Raw genomic sequence first — 19,607 nt, 5'->3', positions numbered from 1 at the left:
GTGAACGTCTCTGTGCACAAATCCTGTTTTGAAATGATCCTTCCTCTCCCAGTAATCTCCATATTCTGTACTTCCTGTGTATGGATTCACCACCAAGCATCTTCTAAAAAGAACCATTGCCTGGGATTTATTCAATCGTCATGAATCAACAGTGGGGAAAAGGCGTTTGACCAAGTACTGAGCAACAGCATGTGCTCTGCCTGGGTCCGGCTCTATGTGGGGAACAAGATTATAAGATGGGGGCTCTGTCCCCAAGGAACTGGGTCTAATAGGAAGACTACCAATGGCTGCAAAGTAAGTGAGAGATCAATGAATTGTGGTAAGTCATTGAAAGTGAAATTGTGTGACTCTGAAGCCCACATGAGCGGAATGTGAAAACAGATCAGCTTTGAGTTTCAGCTGTAACCTCTTTAACTCCCTTACAAATGGGAAAATGTGAAGAGCCTCCCCAAAGAAAATCAAATCCACATAATTGTTCTCTCTCTCAAATGCTTCTACTTACTCCATTCATCCTAGCCTGGGTCTGGTTTATTTCCTCCTGCACAATGTGGGGCCCTACTTTACAAGTGAAAATGGCATTTTCCACCCTTTGATGTTTCTCTACACCCCCACAAAGAAACTAGAAAATAAAACTCGAAAGAGGGAACCACATAAACCTCAGAGATGTTCAAAGACATTTCTTCCTGATGGGAAAAGGTGGGCCTTAAAAGCGTGAATTGAGAGTTGTAGCACAGGGGTGGGTTAGGGAGTTCGGAAAATTTTGTCCCATCTGTTTCTTTCAAACCCACAGGTCAGTGATATTTTAGGTTTCTTTTGGAGCAACTTTATTTAAAGTAGAAGTAGCAAAGACCCACACCCTGTTTCTTCCCATTAGCTGCCGTTGGCTGTCTTCCCAACTGGCCAGAGATGACGCCCACAGCCCCCACGGCCTTGCTGCCATGAAGAAGGCCTTCCTGAAGAAAGGACTGGGCTATGTTAGACCAAAGGTCTCCTGGGACGATGGCCTTGCATCTCTTCCAAAAGGCATGGCTAGTGCTGAATCAGCCCCCCAGGGGTCTGGAAGCTGTAGGTCAGCCCCCAGTTCTCCCAGCCAAGGACAGTGAGTCAGCCCATACATACCCCATGTACTCCCACCCCAGGAATCAAAGCCAAGCGAGACTAGAGCAGGTCCTGTATGTAGAGCCAGATTCAGGGCCAGGGAGAAGGTCAGTGGTGTTCAGCCCCCTGGGTATCCACAGCTTTGCCCGGTGCAGTTTCTAAGAAGCCCTCTCCATAGGGACAAAATGCCACAGAGAGGAAACAAATCTATGGAGAGGGCTTCTGGCCAGGCAAGGAAGCTGCACAAGCTCCACGCATCCAGAGCAACACAAGATGCCACACTAAGCTGCAAGGTTGCTCAGCCTGAACGTTTAAATCCAGAGAGAAACAAGAGCAGGCCTCCTGCCCTCTCTCCATATACCCTCTCAATATGGAGGCCTATGCAAGGTCCTGCCCACAAGGTACCAGCCTTCATGACAAAGCTGGCGCCATTGAGAAGGTTAAATGAAAGGGCATGTGTGATGCAGTTAGCTTCGGGCCTGACAAACTCAACAAAAAAACTGCGGAGATTCTTCCCCTTGCTCTGAGGAGGGCTCCTTACAGCCCAACTCCTACTACCTGGTTCCCCCAGCAGTGTAAGCTGTCCCTCCGCATGGGAGTGCCTCCTCACACATGGGCGTCTGTCTTCCCTGGGGATTCCCTCACACACCTCCCTTAGGGCCAGACGCTGGCCAGGTGCTCAGAAAATGTTTGTGCACCTCACTGGAGGGGTCTGGGACATGTCCCCTGTTTAGGGAAACAGAAAGAGTCTCTTGCCTCTGCCCTTCTGACCCCTCTGTTCTTGTCCCTCTGCAGGACAGCCAGAGCCTGGACCTGCGGTTGCCATAGCAACAGCGGAGCCAGAGAGAGTACCAGGTGGGGCATCCCTGCGGCTCCAGAGAAGCAGCTACCTCTTCCAGACAGCAAAGTGGGGAAACAGCTATGATAGTGGCCTTGTGATGAGCTCCTGGAAGTGGCCTGGGTTTCTACATCATCCATCCATCCATCCATCCATCCATCCATCCATCCTTCCATTTGCTCAGTCATTCATCACTACTATACACAAGGCACTGTGCCAAACACCAGGAAAACAAAGTCAAGTGGGAAACTATTCCTGCCTTGAGAGAGCTCCCAGTCCAGGGGGGAAAGCAGAAGAGGAAGGCAGCAAGGGCAGGAGGCGAGGTAGTGCTGGCAGTGGGGAGGCCGAGCAGGGCAGAGATTAAGAGCACAGGCTCCAGAGTCAGCCTCCCGCAAGCAAACCTCAGCTCTGTTCATCACTAGCTATGCAACACCTGGGCAGGCGACTCCACCTCTAAATCTCGGTTTACTGATCTGTAAAATGGGAGTAATTGGTACTTACCTCATAAGGTTTGGAGGTATTAGTAATATATGTAAAGTACCTAGCATATAGTAAGTGCTCAGTAAACAGAAGGTTTACTGTTGTTCTGAATCTACCCTACATTCCCTCCTCCAAAACCCAAGGCTGAAGCCCGAGTTTCCGGTTAGGGCTTCCTGCAATTTCCTCAGCTAACTCTTCCCTGGCGTCCAGGATAAGCAGCCCCTGCTGCCATTGTACCTGGGATGTCTGTGTGTCCCCACCTCTCCACCTCCCTGCTGCTATCAGATCACCTGGGACAGTGTCTCAGATAAAGTCCCCAAAGAGGGTCTTTGTGTTTAACAAATAAATGGCCAACAACCATTAAGTGAAATACTTAAAATGCCTCCGCCCTTATCTTTTATACAGCTCCTCATTATTCATCCCGATACTCTCCTCTTATGGCAGAAAGTCACAAAAACATGTAAACACACGCGCACACACACACACACGCACCTTTTGAGAGATTTTCTTCACCTGTGAGCATAACCTGAAGACTATGCCCAGATTTAGCAACGGCTGTTCCTGCTAACAGTCATCCTCCCACTTCCTTCCCCCAGTCCTGTGACGCTGGAACAGAGGCTGCCCCTACTCAGGGTTCTCCAGTCCTGTGACGCTGGAACAGAGGCTGCCCCTACTCAGGGTTCTCTGGGGGGCAGCAGCATCACTAAGCAACCGCTACCTCCATTGCTTTGTCCATCTCAGCCGCAGGACAGGACTGGAAATGGCTCTTCATATTGGCTCTTATGGCGGGGAGCTGACTGTTGCTGCTCAACTGCTCCCTCTGGAGGGGCTGTTTGCTAATGACAAAGTAGGCCGGAGACCCTTGCTGAGTGCAAGGGGATTCGTGGGCATTGCAGCGATCCTTGGGAGGAAATGGCAGGGCAGAGTATTACACAGTTCTTGTCCTTGGAGCACGTGTGTAACCATCCTGTGTGCGCAGCATGGTACGGGGGCACTTTAGCGTTCCATTCAGCATCCGAGCTGCTTGGTAATTGGGCAGGCCTGCAAGCATTTCAAAGCCCTCACATTTTAACCCTCGGAAACAGATAACCTGCTCCAAGAGGAGACAGATTCTCTGCTTAACCAAACTTTAGTCAGGCTCCTGAGCCTCCTCCTAGGTCCATCTGTGTATGTCCTTGTAAAATTGTTTTACCAAAGAACCCTGCTAAGTTAGTTTGGCAAAAGAACTTCCCCACCTCAATATCAGATCATCCTTGATATCTGATCAAGTCCCTTGTCCTCCGCCATCCCACAGGTGATGTCTGATCATCCTGGCCTTCTTCAGCAAGAATCCTGTTAGGTCAGTTTAGCCAGAATCCTCCTTATCCCTGATGTTTCCTCTGAGTAATTTTCAATCCAGTGATCTCTGCTCTACTCCTGGGCTATAAATTTACCCACTTGTTCATCCTGTACTCAGAGTTGAGCCCAATCTCCCTCCCCCACTGCAAAAGTCTCATTGCAGTGGTCCCTGCACCTATCACAATGGTTATGAGTAATTCTTCCTTCACATGCTTTAAACAAGTGTCAGTGAATGATTTTTTTCTTTAACAGAGAGTAGTGAGATTCTGAGTATTCTTCAGAAACATGGGAGAGAATATTTATCTTACATCATTAACAACATTGCAAAATTTCAGAATGTGCAGTATTAAACTTGGCCTTGGGGTGTGAGGGAGGAGGAGGGGGAGGGATAAAATCACAGCTTTCAAGGGATCACAGGTTGAGATTAAACCTGCACACAGGAAACAACCAGAAAACAACTCCAAACCATGAATCAAGCCATATGCAATGTAGGACATCTAGTTCCACAAAGTGATGGGGGGATGAGCACAGGGTTCAAGTCTGATCACTGACAGAAGCCTCATCATAATAAGGTTGCCTGCCATTCACTGAGTTTCACCCAGCTGATACTAAGCCCTTGCATAGATGAGCCCATCATTAATTAACAGCCCTGTGAAATAGGTACTAAGCAGTCCCATTTTACAGATAAGAAACTGAGTCTGATAGAAGTGAAGCAACTTACTCAAGAAACTTAAGTTGCAAAGCCGGAATTTGAACCCAACGCTGACCTTGAAGCCCTGTTTGTAACCCCTATAGCACACCACTTCTCTTTACATAAAGAAGAGTTTTGATCTGAACTCTGCAAGAGAAAAGACTGGTTGGGAAAAAAAACATAGGGCTGCTCTGAGGAAGAATAGTATGTAGAGGAAATGGCATTTTCAAAGGCTCAAGAGCTCTAACAGGTCAGATGAGAGCAAAATGTTTGAAAAGATCAAATGTTCAGCCTTCCAGGCACTCAAAGATGACAATAAATGGGAAATGGGTCTCCCAAGTGGGCACAGTGTTCAGTGTGTGTGTGTGGCAGGGGGTGGGAACTGGAGATTACTCAATGAGAACTGCATTGGGCTGGATATTTGGTTATTTGTGAAGACTTCAGACAACAAACTAAGCTAGGCTGCTATAAACCACAGGGGAGTCAAGCTTGGTTCTCAACTCAGAGTAACCCAGTCCCCCCTCCATCAAGGCCAATGACTCTGACAAAGGAAACATGGGTAAGGAAACCTGAAGGTGAGAAACCAAGAAAAATAACACCTGCCCCCACCACCACCCCCACCACCAAAGCTCCAAGGAACAATGTGGGAACCACATGCAGGCAGTCTTTGCAGCACTGGAGGGAATGCTCTAGCTCGTACTTTATGATTTAGATTAAATCTACTTTAATACTCAGAGTCATTCTGTCCTCCTAGGCCTCTGAGTCTGTGATGGGAGGGGCTGCCACAAAGGTCTCTGAAATGCCTTCAAGGCCTTTTCCCCATTTTCTTGGCTATTAGCACTTGGCTTCTTTTTACTTACGCAAATTTCTGCAGCCTGCTTGAATTCCTCCCCTGAAAATGGGCTCTTCTTTTCTACCACATAGGGGGCTGCAAATTCTTCAAACATTTATGCTCTGCTTCCCCTGTAAATGTAAGTTCCAATTTAATGTCTTTTCTTTGCTCACACATATGAGCATAGGTTGTTGGAAGCAGCCAGGGCACATCTTGAATGCTTTGCTGCTTCGAAATTTTTTCTGCCAGATACCCTAAAATCATCACGCTCAAGCTCAAAGTTCCACAGGTCCCCAGGCCAGGGGCACAATGCAGTCAAGTTCTTTGCTAAAGTATAACAAAAGTGACCCTTGCTCCAGTTCTCAATAAGCTCCTCATTTCCATCACCTCCTCAGCCTGGCCTTCACTGTCCATATCACTACTAGCATTTTGGTCATAACTATACAACCAGACTCTAGGAAATTCTAAACTTTCCCTCATCTTCCTGTCTTCTTTGGAGCCCTCCACACTCTTCCAACCTCTGCCCATTACCCAGTTCCAAAGTCACTTCCACGTTTTCAGGCATCTTTATAGCAATGCCCCACTCCTCAGTACCAATTTTCTGTATTAGTCTGTTCTCACACTGCTAAAAGGAAACACCTGAAACTAGGCAATTGATAAAGAAAACAGGTTTACAAAAACTGCGTGTTCTCACTTATAAGTGGGAGCTAAATGATGAGAACAATGGACATATGGAGGGTAACAACACACACTGAGGCCTATTGGAGGGTGCAGGGTGGGAGGAGGGGGAGGATCAGGAAAAATAACTAATGGATACTAGACTTAATATCTGGGTGATGAAATAATCTGTATAACAAACCCCATGACACATGTTTACCTATGTAACAAACTTGCACATCCTGCACATGTACCCCTGAACTTAAAGTTTTTTTAAAAAGAGGTTCAATTGGCTCATGGTTCTGCAGGCTGTACGAGAAGTACAGTAGCTTCTGCTTCTGGAGAGCCCTCAGGAAGCTTCCACTCATGGCAAAAGGCAAAGGGGGAGCCAGGCATCTCCCATGGTGGGAGCAGGAGCAAGAGGGGTCAGGGAGATGCTGCACACTTAAACAACCAGATCTCATGAGAACTTACTATCATGAGAACAGCACCAAGAGAATGGTGCTAAACCATTCATGAAAAATCCGCCCCCATGATCCAATCACCTCCTACCAGCACTGGGGATTAATTTCAACAAGAAATTTGGGGGGGTCACAGATCCAAACCATATCACAGAATTTTAGATCTAAAAGAAATTTCAAGTACCACTTAGTCTCCAGCACCAGCACCATGACCACAGCCAGCTGTCCCAGCCACACAAGCCCAGCCCCATCATGCTGCCTCCTCCCCCTAGCCATATTAGATTGTAACTGGACTCAGTCCAGGATAGGCTGTAGTTCAGAACCTCCAAGGAGGGGAACTCCACACAACCTCCATTCTGATGTTAACATCATCTATGACAACGACTTCTTTTAAATGCTGTGGTTTAAACTTTTTTTTTTTTTTTCTTTTTCCAATCTGCAAAAGATAGAGAATGGCTCTGATATGGTTTGGCTGTGCTCCACCCAAAATCTCATCTTGAATTTTAATCTGAATTACAATGCCCACATGTTGGAGGAGGGACCTCAAGGGAGGTGATTAGATTGTGGGGGTGTTTTCCTTATGCTGTTCTCGTGATAGTGAGTGAGTTCTCACGAGATCTAATGGTTTTATAAGGAGTTTTTCCCTCCTTGGCTCTGTACTTCTCTCTTCTGCCACCTTGTGCAGAAGGACGTGTTTGCTTCCCCTTCCACCATGATTGAAAGTTTCCTGAGGCCTCCCCAGTCATGCGGAATTGTGAGTCAATTAAACCTCTTTCCTTTATAAATTACCCAGTCTTGGGCAGTTCTTTATAGCAGCATGAGAATGGCCTCATACAGGCTCTTACCTTTAAATCCTTAAGTGTAGGGCTTTTTATAAGATAGACACCTACCAGGCATGGTGACTCAGACCTATAATCTCAGCACTTTGGGAGGCCAAGATGGAAGGATCACTTGAAGCCAGGAGTTTGAGCCCAGCCTGGTCAACATAGCGAGACCCCATCTCTATTATTTAAAAGAAAAGGGAAAAAAAAAAGGTAGACACCAATTAGTAAAAGTGGTTATCTCTGGGACATAAGATAATGGAAGACTTTCTATTCTTTTACATTACTGCATTTTTAATCCATATGTATTATCTTTCCACATGTATTATTTATTTAAGAAGCATATTTTAAAAGTCCTTCATGGAGCATTATTTAGTTACCTCCTTCCCTCTTTCCTCCAGGCGACATCCTTCTAGTTTTATTCAAAGATTGACAACTCAGTTTTCTCTGTGGGTCAGATGAGTGACAAAGAAGTGAGATGCAGGAAGTGTAAGAACGTGCAGGTGACCAGGACCCTGGTAAACCGCAGGGAGCATGCTTGGCCAAGAGGCACACAAATCCCAAACTGGGCTATAGGCCACCAGGATGCAAACCTCCCCCATGAGTGCTTTTCTCCATTCTATAATTCCTGGTTCTTCAAGCTTTCTAAATTAGTGTATGGAGCCCCAAAAGAGAACACCTTCATTTTGGTGAGCCAGAGGCATGCCATTTCCTGTTGCATCAGTAGTAACTTTGGTCTTACGCCAAGCACTCACTAGCATGCAGCATTTGTACCGGCAAAAGGCTGATCAATCTCCTAAGTCCTACGAGAGGCCACAGGAGAAGATTCCCCTCTTTTTGAGCAAAGATCCCAGGGAAACGGTGATTCACAGACCTCACTCAGCATTAACTTGGGTGCCATGGCAACAGGGCTCCACATCCGGAGCAGATGGTGTGGCAGACTGCCCCTGTCACGCGGTGCCTCTTCTGGAAGTTCTGGCCATCTCACCAAGCAGGCTTGCTTCTGTCCAGCTGGCACAGAGTAACACCTGGTAACTATTTACATGGGTCAAAATACACCCGGAGCCAGCAGATGGCAGAGCCAGGCTGAGACGTGGGGAGAGAGGAGGGCTGGTTTGGGCTGTCTCAGAGGCAGAGGCGGCAGACAGCTCCTTTGGGGGGCACAGACAAGGCAAAACATCGCTCCTGTTGCTGCCTGGTGTCTCCGCACAGCTAGGAGGATGGGAAAGCATCCAGCGTGAGCAAAGCTGAAACGATCACAGGCTGATCCTCAGACACTGAGATGAAACGGCACTGGACACACTTGGTCCCCCTCCCACAGTGAGGCAGTAGATGCTCCCAGCCCAAGGGACCTGTTGGCACCAGCCATCCTCAGCTCTTTGCTGTCTTCAGTGGGGTGGTACTGCCTGGCGAAGCTGGCAGAGGGGCCCCATCACAGACAAGCATCCCCACACCAGACAAGCAGCTCCAAAGCACTAGGTTCAAAACCTCAACCAAGGTAAGTGAAGAGATGGGGGCTCCCAGGGACAGATCCAGTGTCTTTTTCAACTTTATCCCCAGTGTGCCCCTGGGCTTGGTACACAACAGGTAACCAGAGGCATTTGTTGAGAGGAATTGGAAGAGAGTGTGACGCAAATCCAATGGAATGACCTTTGCTTGTGGCTGGGTTTAGGGTGTGTGTATTTTTTTAAGGCAGGATGCTGGCTATAGAACATTTTGTGAGACATCCTGAGCCCTGACAGCACCAGTGAAATCCTGACGTAGTTAGTCCTGGGTGATAAATCGGTGTTTCATTTCCTGCTTTGGAATTCTTTCCAGTCACAAGACCCTCAGTGTCTCCAGGCCCATGGCCAAAGTTTGGAGAATTACACTCATGCTCGCCCACGTGGACAGCAGCATTCATTTGCCAAATGGAAGGTATTTGGGCTTGGAGTGTTTTCTTCTTCCTTCTCCCTCTTCTTAAGTTTCCACCAGGGAGGTCTTTGGAGGGTGCCAATCTGTAGTGACAAGCATCAATCATAGGTTGACCCTGAACCTCAGCAGCAGCATCTGCACCAATAATCTGGAGATCAAACGAGGCTGAAGGCCAAGGAGTTAGGAGGCACACAGGCACCCAAAATGTGCTCTGACATTAGCACCAGGAACTTTCTAGAAAACAGAAGCTACAGACTAGGCAGGGCAGGTGGCTCATGCCTATAATCTCAACACTTTGGAGACCAGGTTGGGTGGATGACCCAGAGTGACCAGGAGTTGGAGACCAGCCTGAGCAACATAGTGAGACCCTGTCTCAACAATATTTTTTAAAAAACATTAGCTGGGCATGGTGACGCGTACCTGTAGTCCTAGCTTCTCAGGAGGCTGAGGCGGGAGAATCAACTGAGCCCAGGAGTTCGAGGCTGCAGTGAGCCGTGACTGCCCCACTGCACTCCAGCCTAGGTAACAAAGCAAGATCTTGTCTCAAAAAATAAAAATAAAAAAGCAGCAGCAGCGGCAGCTGTGGGTTAGAGGAGTCAGATAAATGATTATTGGAAGAATACATTTCCTGTTTGCATTTTATTGGGAACTTCAAAGAAAAGAAAGTGAGACAGGTTGATTCCCAAGACAATCCGTGATGTAAACTCCCAACAAGCTGGGGAATTCTGGACGGTGAAGGGGTGGACGGTGAGGCTCAGCACAGCCCAAAGTCAAAGGCATTAGGGTTGTTCTGAAAATAGAGATTCAAGAAGCCCTGGAAAATGCTCTTATCTGTGAGAAGAGCACAGACTGTGGGGTCCCACTTCATGGCTGATATCCAGAGCCGCAGGGCTGGCGTGTGGCTCACACAGCTGCAAGACAGAAAAAAAGCGTCAGCACAGCACAGGGGGAGGCATCAGGAAAGGGGATGCACATTGCTTTTTAGATTTGCAAGATATGAAAAATGGGTTTATTTGGGGCATTATCTCAGTTATCTTACTATCAAGTGAGAATGATAATTTACTGGAGGAAAATCTTATTTTTGGAAAAGTCAAATGTGTAGAAGTTGTTGTTGCTTCTAATAATACAGTGAAATACTTTGGACTGATGGCTCTGGGAAAATAACATGTCTGTGCGTCATTGGGTTTTTTTGTTTTTTAATAAATATATATTTTTAAAGCTTGAGAAACTTACATGTGCTTCACTGTTTGCCAACAAAAAGACAACCCTCTGAAACAAACATTATTGGATCATTCTCAGATTTTACTTTAGAGGATAGAAAAAAATAAAGACATAATTTCCAAAACATGCTTAAAATGAATAAAACAATAATGAAACCTTGAAATCATGGAGTTGACAGGGCTCTTTCAAGGATCCACCAGGACATTTAGTTCTGGGGTTTATAAAGCGATAAGCTGAAGATAATACGAGTGGGTTGTGGGAAATCCAGGACTAGAAGTGAGGTTTCCTAACCTGTGATTCCATGCTCTGTCTTCAGAGGATACCGCCTTTTGTAAATTTTATGTTTGAGACTGAGTTTTAAATATCCTGGTATGTTGTATCTAAGCTCCTTCAAAGAGAGCTGAAGTCGGAAGTGCAGGAGACAGTGCCTGGGTGGGCTCCAGCCCACGGGTTATGAAGGTGCAAACACAGTTCTGCTTCAGCAGGGCCGGATTTCCAAGTGCCAGAAATGTCCAGCACCCACCATGAGAGTGGTTTGGATTAGGGTGGGCGTCTGCACATGTCCAGCTTCTCCGAGCTTTGAAGTAACAGAGCACTCACTGTTCTGCCCAGGAACCTACACAGCTATTTCTTCACCTTTAACGTCCCTGCACTTCCATACTTCCATAGTGTTCATTGCCATTTTGTTTGTGTGTTCCAACACCAAGCATATATTACTACACAGATCTTTTTTATAAGGTTATTACTATCTGGGGGAAGATTCGTCCGGCAATGAGACGTGACTAAGGTATATGGTGTCCACTGGGGACCCGGCAGGACTAGGTGGAAGCATTGGGCACTGTGACTGTGACTCTCCACCAGCTCTCAGACCGGCCACGTGGGGGCGCTGGTGAGGACAGCAGGTTCTGACGTCTGTGGGAGGCTCCTGGAGTAGGGGTCTTATCTGCAGAAATGCGGGCAAAGTGTGAGTCTGAGTTAGCAGTGGAAAAGCACATGTGTTTTTAACAAGGAAGCACACACTGGGGTTTAGAAACCTGATTCACTTCACAGACATTCTGAAACATGTCTACAGGGGGCACGCAGACCATCTTAAGCAGTGTTACTCAGTGTGACTCCGGGAATTTACCAACACAAGGTCAAATGTCTTACTCCGCTATCCCATACACATCCAGCCGCTCAAACCAGGGCCAGAGGAGGTAATCAATCATGGATGTACAGGTTCCACCAAAGAAGGTGGTGTTCTGATACTCAAGAATCTAAAAATGGAAACAAAACAAAAGCAAATAAGTTTATATATCTCCTGACACTAAATGCAAATCTCAAATTAATTCCCAGAGAGGGAGAACTGAGGCCTCTATCCTTCTCCCTCTGGTTAGCAGAATGCTTCTTCCCTTTCTCTGAGGTTTCCTCTGCCTCTTTTAGGGTCACACTCCTGGCCACCTTGTCTCTTCCTTCCTTTCAACACTAGAGTGACAGTGAGGCTCATCTGATTGGAGAAACTGGAAGAACCACCCCCACAGAGTAGCCCAGCCCCTTCCTCTTAGCCTGGAACAGCTCCTCCATGTGCTAAGCCTTCCAAGGATAAGCTGAGCTCTGGACAGAGGAGGATCCACCTCAGGCCAGCACTGCCCATTACTTGAGGACAAGGGGAGCCTCAGCATGATGTTGAAGTCTATTATTAGGAACCCCTCTCAGGATCTCCCATTCTCCAAGATCTGCTTTATCAATAAGAAAGGGGATTCTGCCGGGCCTGGTGGCTCATGCCTGTATTCCCAGCACTTTGGGAGGCCGAGGCGGGTGGATTACCTGAGGTGGGAAGTTTGAGACCAGCCTGACCAACAGGGAGAAACCCCGTCTCTATTCAAAATACAAAATTAGCCAGGAGTGGTGGCGCATGCCTGTAACCCCAGCTACTCGCAAGGCTGAGGCAGGAGAATTGCTTGAACCCGCAAGGCGGAGGTTGTGGTGAACCAAGATCGTGCCATTGCCCTCCAGCCTGGGCAACAAGAGCAAAAAAAAAGAAAAAGGAAAAAAGAAAAAAAGAAAGGGGATGCTGTAATCTCCATGCCTTATTATTTTATCTTCTCAATTAATTCAAAACTAAGGCAGGAAAGAGCATCCTGTTTAATAGGCCCTCTCAAATTCTAACCTTATGTTCTTCTTCTTCTTCTTCTTCTTCTTTTTTTTTTTTTTTTTTTTTTTTTGAGATAGGGTCTGGGTCTGTCACCTAGGCTGGAGTCCAGTAGATCAATCACAGCTCACTTCAGCCTCAACCTCCCCTGGGCTCAAGCAATCCTCCCACCTCAGCCTCCCAAGTAGCTGGGATTACAAGTGCAGGCCATCATACCTGGATGATTTTTATATTTTTTTTTTTTTGTAGAGATGGGGTCTTGGGGTCTTGCCATGTTGTGCAGGGGTCTCAAACTCCTGAGCTCAAGGGATCCTTCTGTCTTGGCCTCCCAAAGTGCTGGAAATACAGGTGTGAGCCACCGCACCCGGCCCCCAACGCTGTGTTTCTATCACACTTTTTTTCATTTGAGCTTTTCAAACTTCACATTTGTTGGCCACTCAACACTATTACTTAATGCATTAAAATAAAATTTCTCATTCCCAAATGAGACTAAACCCAGGTAGAGGGGCTGTAAAGAAAACAAACTCACAACAGACAGGTAGCCAAAGACGGCCCCAAAAAAGTACCTGCAAGTTTAAAAAAGCAAAAGTGTTTAGCAGAGGTGACTGTTGGTACAGGTCTTCCCAGAGAAAAAAGTATGGCACGAATTACCTGGTTAAATCAAGCAAGCTACTCATTTTGACCTATATACTTCATAATCAACTCGATACTTCCCTAGAGCTACAGATCTTGACTGCTGGGCCCAGGTGAGTTGTGGAAATAAGCTATACTCTTGCTTTCATCTGGAAATATCAGGGTTCTGGTGAGGGACAGAGGGCAAAATGACCAGAATCAAGCTGTGGATTAGGGTCCCGGGGCAGGGATAGCACAGTCCCCCACCTAGCAAATGCACATACACATTTCCCTCACATTTTCCAAATGTATCTTGAAACCACCCACATCAAAACTACTGGCATTTCCTAATACAGCTGCAGATTATTGAGCCCCATCCCAGACAGGTATTTCCCCACCAATTTCAAGCAGGGCAAGTCTGAAATCCCAACAGAAAAGCTATCTTTCCCTAAATTAGCACAAAGTGCTCGCTCCTTTACAGACGGAGGAGAACATCCTGGACAGGCCTCCTGGGAGGTTTGCTGAAGTCTTCAGGACTCTCGATAGGAGAGTTCCCTTCTGTGCAAACCTGGAACCTTCCAGACATGTAAAATTACTTTTTCCCCTTAAGAATCCTAGAAAATTGGGACTGGAAGGGCCCCTGAAACTCATCTAAGTGTGAGCTCCTCATTTCGCCATTTATTTCTACCATGATCATTACACAAAGGATTAGAAGTGTAGTGTAAAAATGTGCACTACATACTAAATATGAAAAATAATAAAATGCTATAACTGGGGAAAATGAAAGCTGGAACAGAAGGTAAAAAACCAGGAAGGAAAACAGTATCAAGATATCATGTCCTGGGTCCTGCAGAGTTCCTTCAATAAAGCCTTGAATTTGACTCTTGAGTTTCCTGGCAGCCAAAGGGGAGAGGAAAACATGCCAGTGATGTGATTCTTGTCTCCCACGGGGAAGCACAGGGGAGCCTTGCTATGCAGAGGAGGAAACCCAGTTCCAAGGAGGTTAAGGGGCTCTCTGGATCACACCAGAACTAACATGCAAATCGTATTTTCCTAATTCCCAGACTAGTGTCAACCTTATGTCATTCAATTTCAAATATGTATTTTTAGACTCTAATGAAAAGCTTCCTCAAATTGCTTGAGCCAAGGAGTTTGAGACCAGCCTGAGAAACATGGTGAAACTCCGTCTCTACAAACAATACGAAAATTAGCTGGACATGGTGGTGACACCTGTAGTCCTAGCTACTAAGGAGGCTGAGGTGGGAGGATCGCTTGAGGCTGGGAGGTCAAGGCTGCAGTAAGCTGTGAGCACGCCACTGCACTCCAGAGCAAGGCCTTGTCTAAAAAAAAAAAAAAAAAAAAAAAAAAAAAAAAAACCAGCCAGGTGCAGTGACTCACGCCTGTAATCACAGCAATTTAGGAGGCCAAAGCAGGCAGATCACTTGAGCCCAGGAGTTTGAGACCAGCCTGGGCAACAGGGTGAGACTCCATCTTAAAATAAATAAATAAACAAAACAAAATAAAAATAAAAAAGCTTCCTCGTCTCTTGTGAATTCTTTTCTGTAAGAATGAAAAAGAATACCATGACTTGATATCTTGATACTGTTTTCCTTCCTGGTTTTTGACCTTCTGTTCCAGCTTTAAATGTAAGTAACAGAAAAAAACTTGGAACCAGCAAACTCTGAAAGCTCCTCCTTCTCTGCAGCCAAGGAATGGCTCGGCTCTGAGCTTCTCTGTGAGAAGAATTTCCTTCTTAGTCTCACTCTTTCATGCTGTCTGAATCAGAAGCTCAAACCAAAGCAAGTGACAGAGGGATGAGACATTCCAACACAGTCATGATGAAAGAGCTTATCAGAATTCTCTCCTTCCTGGTTTATTCCACTGATAAGCGGATCAGGCAACTTTACTAAAATAGTTATTTCTTGTACTCAATTTAAAGCAAGTCCCTTCCATTTACTCCTCTGAAAAAATGTTAGGATAGAGGCAGAGGCAAAATAAACTGACAGTCTTAACTACCAATGTCTTGTCTTTCTTAAGTGTTTTATCATCAGAAATGGAATGAGAAATGGGTGTTAGATCTAGATCCACTTAGCAGTAGTTATGTTAATATCCAATCTGTCCTTTTAAAGAATTCTATGTTGAGTTCTCCCACCAGATTATATATCACATATAAAGATACAGCCAGGCATGGTGGCTCATGCCTGTAATCCCAGCACTTTGGGAGGCTGAGGTGGACAGATTGCTTGAGCCCAGGAGTTTGAGACCAGCCTGGGCAACATGGTGAAACCCCATCTCTACAAAAAAAACTAACTGGGCATCGTGGTGTGTGCCTGCAGTCCCAGTTACTTGGGAGGCTGAGGTGGGAGGATCACCTGAGCCTGGGAGGTAGAGGCTGAAGTGAGCAGTGATCACGCCACTGCACTCCAGCGTGGGTGACAGAGTGAGACCCTGTCTCAAAAAAAGAGAAAAAAAAGATATCGGTGGTCGGGCACTGTGGCTTACGCCTGTAATCCCAGTGCTTTGGAAGGTCAAAGTAGAAGGAGCTCTTGAGGTCAGGAGTTCGAGACCAGCCTGCGGCACATAATGAGACCTTGTGTCTACAAAAAATAAAAAAGGTAGCCGGGTGTAGTGGTGCCCAGGAGTTCGAGGCTGCAGAGAGCTATGATCGCATCACTGCACTGCAGCCTGGGCAACAAACACAGCAAGACCCCGTCTCAAAAGACAAAAAAAAAAAAGATATTGGCCATTCTTAATGTTGAATAGCTTCCCTCACATTGGCATTCCTCACTTTCAGAACCACTGTCTTTTGTATGAGCAAGCAAACCAAAATAGCCTTCTTAGAAAATGTTTTTCTTCAAAGACACCAGATATCCCCTATAAGGCTTCTACAAATGGCAGGCGAGGGAACTGAGGCTCTAGCTTCCAGGCCTCAGATTTTTTGAAAACATTGACACATTTTCAATTCAGGCTTAAGAGTTCAAGAGGTTTGTTGGGAGTCTTTAGTACAATAGAAGAGCTCCTTTCTAATGCAAACATGGTACCTTCCCCAGACATGTAAAATTACTTCCCCTTTAGCATGCTAGATATTTTGCAGAAAGGTGTTTGACCTTCTAGAATATTAGAAAAATCTATTTTAAAATTTTCTGTTCTCCAATTCACTGAAAAATAAGACGACGGACGCGATGAGAGGTAACGAGCGAGCAATGCAAATGAAGAGGAAGGGACTGCTTGGTAGGACGGGGGTGCACTGTTCCCACGCCCTGCACGCGTGAAGCCTGGCTGGAAAGGCACCTCATCTTCTGCGAGGGCCCTTCGGGCGCCCCCAGAGGGACGAAGGAGAACGTCAGCGTTTTGAGGTGCGCCCTGGAACACAAGGGGAAGGAGGAAGCGCGTGGGGCTCCCCCTGGTGGCCATCAGCGCGAGGCGCGTCGGCCACGGCTCCCCAAAAAACGTTCAACAGGAGGATGAAGAATCTGCAAGGTTTTTGCGAGAGAAGCAAGATCATTAAGAGAAGCGAATCCCAGAATCCAAACCAGGCATTCGAGAGAGCTCCAGTCTTCAACTCTTTGGTTCAGCCTCAATAATTGAGCTTCAAACATTGAAGCGGCCACCTCACCTTCATTGCCAAGAAATCCTGGGCCCCCAATCCCGAAACAGTATGGTGGCTCGCAGTGGGGGCTGCTGTACTTGCTGGAGGAGGAAGAGTTTTTCCTCATTAAAATCGTTCTGAAAATGCAGAAGCCATCCCCTACTCTCTGCCCCCCAAAAAACCAGAAGCCATCCTCCACCCTCTGCGGCCCTGAAAAGACACACAGCAGCACTGCAGTACCAGAGGCCATCCTCCACCCTCTGCGGCCCTGAAAAGACACACAGCAGCACTGCAGTACATCAGCAATACTGGTCCTTTTCCAGAAGCAGCGGAAAAGCACTCAACTCCAAGGCAGAAGGCTTTTATTAATATTTTTATTTTTTGTGGGCACATAGTAGGTGTATATATTTATGGGGTACATGAGATATTTTGGTCCAGGCATGCAGTGTGAAATAAGCACATTATGGAGAATGGGGTATCCCCTAAGCATTTATCCTTTGAATTACTAACAATCCAATTACACTCGTTAAATTATTTTTAAATGTGCAATTAAGTTATTATTGACTATAGTCACCATGTGGTGCTATCAGAGAGTTGGTCTTATTCATTCTTTCTGTGTTTTTTGTACCGACTAACCATCCCCACCTCCCTGCCAGCTCATGCTACCCTTCCTAGCCTCTGGTAACTATCCTTCTACTCTCTCTGTTCATGAGTTCAACTGTTTTGATTTTTAGATCCCACAAGTAAGTGAGAACATGTGATGTTTGTCTTTCTGTGCCTGGTTTGTTTCACTTAACATGATCTCCAGTTCCATCCATGTTGTTGCAAATGACAGGATCTCATTCTTTTTATGGCCGAATAGTACTCCATTGTGCGTATGCACTGCATTTTCTTTTTTTTTTTCTTTCTTTCTTTATTTTGTTTTGTTTTGTTTTGTTTTGAGACAGAGTGTCACTCTTTCACCCAAGCTGGAGTGCAGTGGTGTGATCTCAGCTCACTGCAACCTCTGCCTCCCAGGTTCAAGCAATTCTCCTCAAGCCTCCTGAGTAGCTGGGATTACAGGCATGCACCACCATGCCAGCTTATTTTTGTATTTTCAGTAGAGACGAGGTTTCACCATGTTGGCCAAGCTGGTCTCGAACTCCTGACCTCAAGTGATCCGCTAGCCTCGGCCTGCCAAAGTACTGTGATTACAGGAGTGAGCCACCACACCCCACCTGTACCACATTTTCTTTATCCATTCCTCTATTCATGGACACTTAGGTTGCTTTCAAATCTTAGCTATTGTAAACAGTGCTGCAACAAACATAAGAGTCCAGGTATCTCTTTGATACACTGATTTCCTTTCTTTTGGGTGTGTACTCAGCAGTGGGATTGCTGGATCCTATGGTAGCTCAATTTTTAGTGTTTTGAGGAACCTCCAAACTGTTCTATAGTGGTTATACTAATTTACATTCCCACCCCAGTGTATGAGGGTTCCCTTTTCTCCACATCTTCAACAGCATTTGACATTGCCTGTCTTTTTAATAGAAGCCATTTTAACTGGGGTGAGATGATATCTCGTTATAGTTTTGATTTGCATTTCTCTGATGATCAATGATGCTGAGCACCTTTTCATATGTCCGTTTGCCATTTGTGTGTCTTCTTTTGAGAAATGTCTATTCAAATCTTTTGCAGGGCAGAAATGTTTTGAGTTCATAAAAGATAAATGGAGGTTCTTAAGATTTCAAATCTCAGATCCCTGCTAAAATGATATAGCTGAGGCTGAGCTAACTATGTGATGAACCAGTTCCCTGTTAAACAAACCTAGGGTGTAGAACAAACCTAGGGCATATTTAAGACCATTTTCTCCTCTGGGAAGGAGACTTCGAGGCAGGAGCTGCAACAGAACGTGCTCCTCCTGCTGCCCATCAGTTATGACCTCGATTCTCCATGAAGGTGCAGAATACAACTTGTCAAAATTTGGGGATTAAAGGACCACTCAAAATTCTATGCTGGCATCCTTTTAATGAGCTTAATTCTTATCTTCAAAATATATTTGTAGGGCTGGGTGTGGTGGTTCACACTTTTAATCCTACTACTTTGGGAGACCAAGGTGGAAGGATCGCTTGAACCCAGAAGTTCGAGACCAGTCTCGGACGGTGGGAGAAATCCCGTCTCTACAAAAAATACACAAAACTAGCCAGGCATGGTGGTGCCTGTAGTCCTAGACACTCAGGAGGCTAAGGTAGAAAGATCACCTGAGCCCGGGAGGTCAAGGCTGCAGTGAGCCGTGATCATGCCACTGCACTCCAGCCTGGGTGACAGAGTGAGACCCTGTCTCAAAAACAAAAACTAAAACAAATCACAATATATTTGTAAGATAGTGTGGGGGAAAAGCTAGGAGGGTAATGCTTGACCAGTCAAATGTCTGTAAAGTGATTGGTGGTGGAAGAAAATATAAATGAATATTTATCAAGTCTCTGAAGTGGGGAGAGGACTTCCTACACATAAAACAGTGGAGGAAATCATAGCAGGAAAGCCTTACAGCATAATACTTTCAGATGCTGTACTTCCATATGCAAAAATATATAAGCCAAACTAAAAGTCAAAAGAAAACAAAAATGTGTTTTAAAACCAGCCAAATATCTTTTCTATACAAGGAACGCTTTAAAAGGAACTTTTACAAATCAACAAGGAAAATTAGTAAGATTCAGATGGCCAGATAGCCAAAGCCCCTGAACTGAACAGACAAATTTTACAAGACCAGGAGCAAGAGATGACATACTTCAGGGAAAACCTCCCACTTCCCTGGCAATCAAAGAAATATGCATTAAGTCAACAATGAGGAGCTACAGTGTCTCTCCACAGCAAATATTATTCAACAAACAAATATCTTTTTGAATGAACTCTCCCCCCAGTGAAAAGGAGATAAGGCAAAGAGC

At 45.8% G+C, this 19,607-nt stretch overlaps 1 protein-coding gene and 1 long non-coding RNA gene across 5 annotated transcripts in view; one reads left to right on the top strand and one right to left on the bottom strand.

Annotated features, from left to right (window-relative positions):
* The first annotated feature begins 846 nt into the window (after positions 1-846).
* On the top strand, positions 847-2,786 carry LOC144331341 (uncharacterized). Its single transcript, XR_013398402.1, has 2 exons — positions 847-1,099; positions 1,894-2,786. It is a non-coding gene; the product is annotated as an uncharacterized LOC144331341 (long non-coding RNA).
* A 4,706-nt stretch (positions 2,787-7,492) lies between these two features.
* GSTO2 (glutathione S-transferase omega 2) overlaps positions 7,493-19,607 on the bottom strand; it is a 31,148-nt gene continuing 19,033 nt past the window's right edge. For 2 of the 4 annotated variants that reach the window (XM_001114322.5, XM_015148027.3), the window contains 2 exons: positions 11,501-11,607; positions 7,493-10,041 (listed from right to left, as the gene is read on the bottom strand). In XM_001114322.5, coding sequence (XP_001114322.1) covers positions 9,885-10,041; positions 11,501-11,607 — 264 coding nt within the window. In that variant the 3' untranslated portion in view covers positions 7,493-9,884. The remainder of the gene's footprint in view (positions 10,042-11,500; positions 11,608-19,607) is intronic. The other 2 variants (XR_013397773.1, NM_001289962.1) reach the window with 2 other exon arrangements.

Source organism: Macaca mulatta, chromosome 9 (assembly GCF_049350105.2).
Source record: "Macaca mulatta isolate MMU2019108-1 chromosome 9, T2T-MMU8v2.0, whole genome shotgun sequence".
Taxonomy (NCBI): domain Eukaryota; kingdom Metazoa; phylum Chordata; class Mammalia; order Primates; family Cercopithecidae; genus Macaca; species Macaca mulatta.
This window is presented reverse-complemented; position numbering and strand designations above follow the sequence as displayed.